The 10,912-nt window shown below is 38.1% G+C and overlaps 1 protein-coding gene across 1 annotated transcript; it reads right to left on the bottom strand.

Moving 5' to 3' along the window:
- Nucleotides 1–2,450: 2,450 nt before the first annotated feature.
- LOC308414641 (uncharacterized protein) lies at nucleotides 2,451–10,452 on the bottom strand. Its single transcript, XM_080909877.1, has 6 exons — nucleotides 10,313–10,452; nucleotides 8,533–8,556; nucleotides 7,977–8,006; nucleotides 7,681–7,734; nucleotides 5,658–5,792; nucleotides 2,451–3,918 (listed from the first exon to the last, which is right to left on the bottom strand). Exons 1-6 carry the CDS (start codon nucleotides 10,325–10,327, stop codon nucleotides 3,013–3,015), a joined length of 1,164 nt encoding a protein of 387 aa, XP_080766003.1. The 5' UTR covers nucleotides 10,328–10,452; the 3' UTR covers nucleotides 2,451–3,012.
- Nucleotides 10,453–10,912: the final 460 nt, after the last annotated feature.

Genomic DNA, 10,912 nt, shown 5'->3' on the forward strand with positions numbered 1-10,912 from the left:
ATTTGACCATAGGGAGATAAGGTTAATTTAATACTCTAGTTATAAGGTACAGGGTGATTTTTGTTAAATTTATTTTGTTTTTCATACATATACAATGTTTTTTATTTGAGCCATTCATGGATGCATACAATGTATTGTGATTTTGTGCACCCTCATGTTCCCTCCAACTCCTGCCAGGTTCCCCCAATACCTTCTTCCTCCCAACTTTATATATGTCCTCTTTATAACCACTAGTTCTAATTAGTACTGCCCATATGGTCACTGGTGTGGGACCATCCACTGGAGCATGGGCAGTATAATTTTAATTTGTTTATTTATCCAAGAAAATTCATTCTTCTAAGAAAACTTTGATTATGGCATGCATTCTCTTTTTATCCTATATCATACTGACCAATGAAGAAAACTTTAAAGTCACACTGCAAAATTTTAGATAAAATTTTAGCACTATACAGTACCAAATCACTCATTCTATCAGTTTTACCAAAATCTTGTGCTGCTGATGACATAAACAAAGATGTCTCCTATTACTAAGGAAATGTTAAGTGATCTTCACGAGTAATTTGTTTTCTATAGTGAGTCCTATAGAGTGCCTTTTTATACTCTGGCTATTTCTCCACATCTTTAGATAAGACCACTTTACTATAGATTTGTATCACATTTTTTACCGATACCTACAGATACCTTGTGTGTGAATCAGCTGGCACTCCTTTTTTTTTTTTTTAAATGCAATCATTATTGTTTACTGGATATTTTCTTACATTTCAAATGTCATCCCCTTTCCCAGATTCCCCTCTGGAGTCCTCCTATTTCATACCCCCTTCCTTGCCACTATGAGGGTGTTGCCCCTACCCACCCACCCATTCCCTCCCACCTCACTGTCCTGGCATTCCCCTACTCTGGGGGAAGGAGCCTTCACATGGCCAAGGGCTTTTCTTCCTATTGATACCAGACAAGGTCATCCTCTGCTACATATGCAACTGGAGTCATGGGTCCATCCATGGTGCTCTTTGGTTGGTGGTTTAGTCCTTGGGAGCTCTGGGGGGTCTGGTTGGTTGATAATGTTGCTCTTCCTATGTGAAGCTAACCCCTTCAGCTCCTTCAGTCCTTTCTCTAGCTCCTACATTTAGGACCCGTTCTCATTCCAGTGGTTGGATGCCCTCTAGCACTCCTTCTACTCTAACTCTTTTCCATTTTGATACTATTGAGACTTAGAGAAATTATACAAAAATATTTTTTTTACGGTATGGTGAATATGAAATCCATAAATGAAGTAAGATCTATGGAAGAAAAGTTTACTTGAGTGTAAGAGTATAAAAGAACAACTCTATGGTTGCAATCCCTGTTCTGGTTGTACAAATGCATTACACAATTAATGTTATCAGGTAGAGCTGACTACTTTGTACAGAGGACAGGGTTGCAGATGAAAAGAAAACTTATGTACAGAGAAAACACTTGTAGTGTCACTCTGACCACTGACAACAGAATAGATTAAAACGACAAATTCATGCGGGATGCTATGGCAGTGTTTTCTGCCCTTGTATAATAATGATGTCCGTTGAACATCATTCCTGCTTTTACCTCCAACTATTTTTTAATTTATTTTTTATTGATTATTACCCTTCATAAACCCCATCCCATCGCTCCTCACCCCCTTCCCTTTGCATCTTTTAAGGTGCTCCCCCACTCACTCATGCCTCCCCACCCTGGAATTTCCCCTACACTGGGCCATAGAGCCTCCACAGGATCAAGGTGCTCCCCTCCCAGTGATGCCAGACAATGCCATCTGGAGTCAGGGGGTTTTCCCCCTTGTAGAGCTTTGAATTTCTTTTAAAAATTATTTATGTATTTATTTTATTTATATGAGTACACTGTCTTCCGACACACAAGAAGAGGGTTGTGAGGCACCATGTACTTGTTGGGTATTGAACTCAGGACCTCTGGAAGAGCAGCCAGTGCTCTTAAACACTGAGCCATCTCTACAGCTGAATTCTTACATCTTAAAAATGCATAGCACTCTTGTAAGTTACAAGAGAATCATATGGATTCATTAATATGGATTCATTATTAATTAAATAAAAGCTACTACATGTCACCACTGATCATAGAGTAACTCAAAAACTAGTGAGTGTTCACTGCCGATTTGTAACTGATACCATTAGAAACAATAGGAATATCCATGAAAAATAAAATGTGCTTTGACTGGATGGAATATCCTTAAGTTATAAAAATTAATGGGTTTTATGAACATATCTATGTTATTATGAAATATGAACATACACTTCATATTTTAAAATGATTAAATAGTGAACATCATACTTTATAATTGTATTTCAAGGAAAAAATTCTCAAATGCTTTCTTGAACACCAGATGGGATAAAAATTAAGGAAACTAATATTTTATTAAACTATAATTTTTGAAATATCACAAACCATAATCATCTTTGTGGAACTCTTTTATTACGGTAAATCCAGCAAAATTTTGTGCATACACATATAATCAAAACTGCCCTCCTGAAATAAACATTCAAATTTCTTCAAAAATGAAATTAAAATTTTATATTTTTTTCCAAGCTACTAATTTACAGTTATATTTGGTATTGGCAATTCTAACTCTTAGCATTGCCTGAAAATAGTTGACCTTCTTTATAAAAGCAACCTAGAGAACTACAGTAAAGTTGTGCCAAACTCTTTCTTTTGGAATTCTCTTATTCTGCAAAATTACCATGTATAAGAATAAAATTGAAACTCAAAGATTTAATACATAACTTACACACAATGAAATTCACAAAGTTGCAAGTATACATTTTATATTTTGTACTACTATAATCACAAAATGAATAAAGGTGTTATGTTAGGTATTTTGCAACTAATAACCTGTATGGTGATGATCTGAGATTGAATGATGATAAAGAAAAGCACTGTTTATAAAATATCTGATAAAAATATTTATCTCTATTAACATTACAACAGGAAGGTATGTGTTACCAAATTATGATCTCACAGAGGGCAGTTTTAGACAATGCTCAGAGGCTCCTCTTTCTCTCCATCTTGTTTGAAGTCTTTGTTTTCAGCTTCTTCTGCCTCCATCTTGTTTTCATCATTTCCTTCACCTGCAGCAACCTCTTGCTCTTCTTCCTCCTTTCTATCCTCCTCTTTTCCATCACCCTTCTCTTTTATTTCTTCCTCATGCTGACCTTCCTTTCTATCTTCCTCATGCTGATCTCCTTTTCCATCTTCCTTATGCTGACCTTCCTTTCCATCTTCCTCATGCTGACCTTCCTTTCCATCTTCCTCATGCTGACCTTCCTTTCCATCTTCCTTATGCTGACCTTCCTTTCCATCTTCCTTATACTGCTCTTCCTTTCCATCTTCCTCAGGCTGATCTTCCTTTCCATCTTCATCATGATGATCTTCCTTTCCATCTTCCTCAGGCTGACCTTCCTTTCCATCTTCCTCAGGCTGTCCTTCCTTTCCCTCTTCCTTGTTTTCTTCCTCTTTGCATTTCCAATCATACTCCATAGTTTCTTCTTTCTGTTCTTTCACTTCTTCCTCTTCTGTTTCAGCTTCCCCCTTTTTGTCGTCTTTTTCTTCTTCCTTCTTCCCATTGTCTTCTTCTTTGTCATCTTCTTTTTCATTGTCTCCTTTCTTTTCATCATCTTTGGCCTCCTTTGCATATTCACATTCTGATGCCCCTGGTTTCTCTTTTAGGCCTTCTTCCCTTTTTCCATCTTCTGTCTCCTCACCTGTATCTTCGTGTTCTTTTCCATCTTCATTTTTATCCACATCTTGAATGTTTGCTTCTAGCTCATCATCTTTGCCTTCTGCTGCCACTGCATCTTTCTTTTCTCCTCCATCTTCTTCAGTGTTTTCATTTATCTGTTCTTTTACTTCCGCAGCTTCCATTTTAGGAATGGGTGCCTAGAAATGAGGAAAAAAATTATAAATTTAGAGCTGTTTTGTCTCTCAAATTTAGATCGATCATACATGTTTCATGAAAGGTCTACTTATATTTCATTTGCTGAAAGTAGTTTTCCTACATAAGGAAAATAGTCCAAACAATATGTAAGTATCTTGATACAAAGAGCCACAAATAGATGTCTGCAACCATAACTTTAGTGAATCATGTCTATATGAGTACTATCCATTACAAATATAATGAAACAAAGTAAATAAAGATTATTAAACAAAGATTATTTATTCGTTGTCATAAATTCTCAGTAAGTGAAACATATGGAGATAAAATCTTTGGGAAATAATGCCACTTTTCTGTTCTTTTGAGACAAGATCTTGCCCAGGTTGGTCTTGAATTCACAGTGATTCTCTGGCTTCTAATTACCAAATATTGTCTGGTTGGTTTGAATATAAACAGCCATGGTAGGTTACTATATTTTAATGATTAATCATCATGGAGTGGCACTACTTGAGAAAGATTGGGTATTGCCTTATAGAAGGAGGTGTGGCTTTGTGTTGGTCACTATGGGTGGGCTTTGAGGTTTAAGAAGCCCAAGCCAGGCCCAGTGTTAGTCTCTCCTCCTGCTATCTGCAAATCCAGTTGTGGAACTCTCAGCTGTTTATTACTCCAGTACCAAGTCTGCCTGCATGCTGCCATGGTCCTGCCATGAAAATAATGGACTAAACCTCTGAAATTGTAAGCCAGCCCCAATTAAATGCTTTTCTTTATATGAATTGTTATGGTTGTGGTGTTTCTTTACAGTAATAAAACCCTAAGACACTGAGGTAGCAGACATGTACTGCTAAACACTAAGATTTGTGTGGTTTTTGGTGTTTTTTCCAGACAGGGTTTCATTATGTAGCTCTGGCTGTCCTGGAACTCACTATGTTGACCAGGCCTTAACCTCAGAGACAAACTTACCCCTGACTTGCAAGATATTTGTGCTTTCTAAAAACAAAAATTAGTTGAAAATCCTGGATGATTACTTAGATATTACATTCATGCACATGTTTGATACCTCAATTTTGGTATTTCACTAGAATACCTAAAATGTAGTATACATTAATATATAGCACTCATTGAATTCATGACACATTGCTGGCCATGTCACTCAGTTGATAGAGTGCTTGAATAAATGAAGCTCTATGTTGGGTCACCAGCCTTACATAACTTAGGTTTGTATGGTAGTGCAGGTCTGTAATCATAGCACTTAGTAGGGGGAGGTAAGGAGGACCAGAAGAGGAAGTGGAGACAGGGAGGACCAAAAGTTCCAGGTCATTTTTGGCTATATAATGAGTTCGAGGCCATCCAAGGCTCCAGGAGACCTGATCTGAAACAAAAAATTCTAAGACAGTTTATTTTATCATTTATAGAAGAAATAAAAATAAAATGCAATTCTCTTGAAAAAGAAGTTACAAATAACCATAAGCTTACAAAAGAAATTAAAGCTTGGCTTATATTTAATGAGAGAATTATATTTGTTGTAATTCATTCCTTACTGGCATTGTTAAATCAATATTAATGCTAACCAACTATTTGTGCTAAAGTTACCTGCAATGCTAATATTTTTCATTCATTTTCTATTTAGATACCGTTTTGCCACAAAACCACTATTTGTTCAATATTTCTGTTTTTACAGTAAAAAGAAAATTCCATTATTTTCACTTGAGTTGTTATGTTTTCAAGAAGATAGATTGCCTGGTACCTCAATAATTTTGGCTTCTCCATTTTCAGCATTTTCCATGTTGCATTCTTCTTTACCAACTTCTGGCTTGGTTTCAGGAATGGTTATGGTACCTGTGTCTTTATTTTCTTCCACAACATTTGTGGTCTTTGTTTTCTGCCAAGGAACACAAGAATAAAAAGACAGAGTTTAGCTGCTATGTTAATCCGATAGCTAAAGATCCATTAACAGCTGATAAAAAAGATTTTTAACATACTATACATAAATCTGATAGCAATAAAATTAACGTATAACTTTCTCAGTGATACTTCTAAAGCAGCATTATGTATGTATTCTGTTAACCTGATATAAATTAAAGAAATATACTTTTATGATGAGTGTAATGAGAAGTAACAAGTTAGCGTTGACTATTGCCCACCAAGGTCCAATTGCCAGCATCAGGTTAGCTGGATAAATTGAATGTCTCTTACCAAAAGTCAGTTGATTGCTGTCTAGTCTAATCATTAACAAGAAGGCTGGAATTATAAAGTCTCCACTGGTAGTAATTAAAAGAAATGTCATGTTAGAACATCAATTTAGACACATCTAGAAGAGATCACCATAGGATGCAACTGTTTTAATCTTTATATCTGTAGGCCTTTTTAAAGTTTTGCTATAACAAAGTATGTTGGTTAAGTATATATATACAGAAGAAAGATGCCAGATGCCAGAAATAAAAATGTTTAAACCCTAGATCTTTCACTTACATAGAGTGATCTTGAGAGATAATGGTATAAATCTCTCAGACTGTGTTTTCATACACAAAAGGATAACATCACTCACAACAAAGGGATATTGTTGGAAAATTGAGAAAACACATATGGAATTACATTAGAAATTATGTATTGCAATGTACGTAAAAAGCTATTATTCTGTTTTCAAATAAGGAACAGATCTGAGAAAGATAAGTACTTTTTATAATACATGATTATATAACACCCCTTATGGTTTACTCCTATACTTTCCATACCTTCCATATATCTGGTGCTGCATCAATATATAAATAAATTGACTGACTGAGACAATTAAACAAGGGATTTTAAAATAAAAAATATAAAAAAGCATCTTACAAGAATGGCCATAGTTTTGTGTGTCTTCAGTCACAAAATGATGAGATTACATGATGTCAAAATTGATTCCCCCCACAGGGGAAATCTAGTCCCCCACGACCACCAATGTGCAGTCAAGTTTCCTGTAGCTGCGGAAGTCACAGGGGTCAGCATATGTGGAGTGCAATGGATAATAAGCTGCTCCCTGGAAAAACCACCTTCGTGATCATGGTATTTCCCTGCCAGGTAAGTATTCAAATATTCTTCTGGAGTGTTTTTTGAAGAGGGGAGTACTTATTTATAGTCTATCATCTAGGGAAGTCAGGGCAGAAACCTGGAAGCAGGGGTGACGCAGCAGCCATGGAGAAACACTTCTTACTGGCTTCTCCTCATCAAATATTTTTATAACTATAATGTTTTCTGATTTTTGTAATTATCAATAAACATTTTTATAAAGCAATTAACAGTGAACCTAATATTAATTTTACTTCCCTTTCAGCCTGTCATTGGCTATAAAATACAAGCACCAAAGTCTATATAGAAGCAGTTGACTCCATTTAAAGCAACAAACATGATAGGCACTTCCTGAAGCATTATCAAGTATTAGTTACTGCTATCATTATAATACTATTGAGTTACTGCAGTTTATGGACTTTGTTTTCCCAGAGATATTGGTAAATCTCAAAGGCATACACATTTAATGGGTCTACCCGCCAACATTTTTATTTTATATTTACAATATTGTGTTGAAACTACCAAATAAAAATGCTCTACAATCCATCCAATCATAAAACATATACAAATATTCACAATCCAGTAGACCTATATGCCCCATATTTTACATTAGATTTCTGTCTAAGCAAGGTATGAAGAAAACTAAAGGATCAGGTACGTGTACTTTCAAAATTTATTTCTAAAAAAAATATTTTCCTTAATCTTATAATTTGAATATTTACCCTTGAAGTTGATGCTCTTTTAGGTTTCAACTCCGGTGTAAAGGGCACAGGCATCTGTATCAAAAAATGTCATTATATGAGAAAAGAAGAAATCATATTTGAAGAAAGAGCACTAACAATGAAATCCATAAGTACAATTTAAGCCAAGCACTAGGAAAAGAACCCTTTTCCTTAATGTATAAAGTTTCTCCCATAAACCTTCAAAACCTTGTATTAAACATAATATTATGCAGGTTTCCCAATTTTAAAAACTCAATTCCATGATACATGGGCAGCATTTTATATATACCACTTACAGCAGACAGTCGAGCTGATCTTCTCTTTGGCTGGAAGTAGAAAAAAAATAGTCAAAAAATATGTATATACAAATCTAGAATTATTTTCACTGAGAAAATATTTGGTGTAGCACTGTGTAAATGTTGCTATTAAGGAAGTGATAAATTTTGATAAGAAATGTCATAGACACATCTGATCCAACCCCTGAAACCTTTCATATATGCTCAGAAATCCCATGACAAGCTTCTTTCACTGAGACAAATCAGCAAGATGGCTATTTCTGAAGAGCACATTTTAAAATTAAAATATATTTCTGCTCACCAACTGCCTGACAAAGCAGAATTTGAGCCTAAGGTGCTCTCTGGATCTTATAACAAGCACAGTAGGGTCTGGAACGCCAAACCGTCAGCCATTTGTTTTGTCAGTGTGCTTTGAGACAGCACTGGCAGACACAACGTTAGTGCTCATGTGGTACAGATATAACTACCAGCATTTTTACCTAATGCTGTGTCTTCAGTTTCTGAAATGGGTGTGGTTTTGTCCCCCCAGAGAAACTCACAAACTAAAGACACTCACCTCCTGGCTCGCATCACCTGCAGCCTATGTAGAGGAAGAAAATACAAAAAGAAAAAAAATAGATTAATCAATATGAAAATATAGACCAGAAAATGTCGCCAGTGGGTTATAATTACAACTTTAGACACTTGTGACTGCTTCCCTGGGTTCCTGTTCCAGCAGCCACGTGTTGCTTTCTAGCAGCTATTCTACACCTACTGTTTTAATAACATGAAACGTGTACCAAGATGCAAGTTCATGCTTAAGACCCGTTTACAAAGAGTCCGTGTCATACTTTTGAATAAATAACGTCACTTAAGAACAAACCCTTTTCATTTTGAATTCCACCTGCTCTAATGTTAAAGCCAAAACAAGGGTTGGCCGGTCCGGACGAACTAAGGCGGAGCTTATTGCAGTTTCCTTTCTTGCCTTATGTTTGCTATGCAATTGTATCTATCTCACCAGCTCTACTGATTACGGACTATTTTCCTCCTCAGGTTCTGCATACAAAACAATGATCCCACCATTCTTTCAAGGAAGGACGTCTTTGTTCTAATGTCAACGTTTAGGTCAGAGAAGCAGGCGGCCGATTTTAAAAGTTCCCGCCACTACCTGCTACAAGGTTGCTGTCAGCTCTGCAAAATAGCAAGATCCATTGCACAAGCCGAAAAGAGCCCGGCCCAGGCGGCGGGAGCCTCGGGAAGGGGGGCGGTGATTAGAAACAATTGCTTTCGGTATCTGAGTAGCCCTTTACCCGGGGAATTACCAAGCTATTTCAATGATACAGCCCCAGAGCACTGAGGAATTTCGGCCTCATTTCTATGTTCTAGGAATACGGAAGGCAGATGGAGTCACAAAAATATAAAAACAATCCTAAGGCTTTTACATTAACACAGTATTTTATTTTATGATTTCACCAAGCAATGAAACAGCATTCAGGTTTAGTCGTATGAGACTCGGGGAGGGGTCACGCAAACACTGAACTTCAAACTTATTTCCTATCTGCGCAGAGACAGGAATTTTGAAGTGAAGGGTTACAGAAGACCTGTAGCCCTTGGTAGCTCGGATCAACTCTCCATGTCTAAAGTGAACTAATCCCACGCCACCCCACCATCCAAGACTGGCAGTAGTTTCTCGGACGAGGCTCTCTAATCACCTTTCCACCTTTAACTAGAGAGTTCCGAGAGTGCCAAATCTCTCAGATCTAAAGTTTCTAATTACAGCGGTGAATCTCTCCCTTCTCTAGGACAGTTTGAAGTCTGCGCCGCCTAATGGCACAGGATTACCATTGCATAGCCATCTGGCATGACAAGAAGTGGAGGAGGGAAGAGGGGGGAAAAGGAAAAAAAGAAAACGGAAAGAACAAAGGCAAAAACAAGAGAAAGCCAGGGCTTTCCTTCCCCCAAACGGGACGGTTCCCCGAGAAAAGCTGGAGGTAGAGGAGGAAGCTGGCGCTGGAAGTGTGGTTGGGAGAAGAGTTCTCCAATAGGGTAAGCGGAGGAAGGGGGGTGGGGTAGGAAGCGACAGCACAGCGCTATGGCTGTTTGTAATTCAGCATGGAGACACCTCTCAAACGATTCTCTCCCTTAAACAAAACAAGCCAAAAGTGAACTACCAGTTGCATACGAGACCTTCCGAAACCAAACACAGACAGATCGCTACCTTTCCCTCGCCTTCCATTCAGAACATCACAAAAATCAAACTAGAAGCCAAAATGCTCTTTCAAAAAGATAGAAATCTCTGCCGTAGGAAATATGTATTTCGGTAGTAAATCTCCCGTCTATCTTCCCATTTCACTTACCTTTCTTTTGGGCATTGTTGAAGCTCTCCGTAGGAGATCCTTAGGCAGGAGGGAAAAAGGCCGAGAGGAGTCTCTGCCTGACCGCTCCGCGAGCGACTGAGTTTTCAATGAACTAATTGCAGCACGATATGTACTCGCGTCCCCCCTCCCCCTAAAAAAAAATCTCTCGTTATTGGCAACATTAAACACGCCAAGACGCAACCAAACTACGTGAATGGTTACCCGAAGTGGGAGCCAGGTTGGAGTGACAGGCTGTCAGGCCAATGAGGGGAGGTGGCCGGTTCGGAAGGCGTGGCTCGCGAACTTGCCCGAAGCCCTCGTACGCTGCCGGTTTTGACTGCCTCTAGGGTGCCGGAGTCCACGCACTTAGCAGACGCCTAGTGCTCCAACGTGACCAGCAGGAAATCCAGTTTTCTTGCCTTTTCACCCTTTTTAAGTTAGAACGACAAACGAAAGCTCAAACAGTTGGTTTTTTCCCCCACGATCTCCACCCCCCCTTCCTTCTTCGCGCGGGCTGGCGGGCCCTTTTGAGACTGGATTGAGCCAGAAGCTCCAGTCTTTCCCAGTTAGCAAAAGGGCGAGGTCGGAGTGACAGGATCG

This window comes from Micromys minutus (assembly GCF_963924665.1).
Source record: "Micromys minutus genome assembly, chromosome: X".
In the NCBI taxonomy this organism is placed as follows: Eukaryota; Metazoa; Chordata; class Mammalia; order Rodentia; family Muridae; genus Micromys; species Micromys minutus.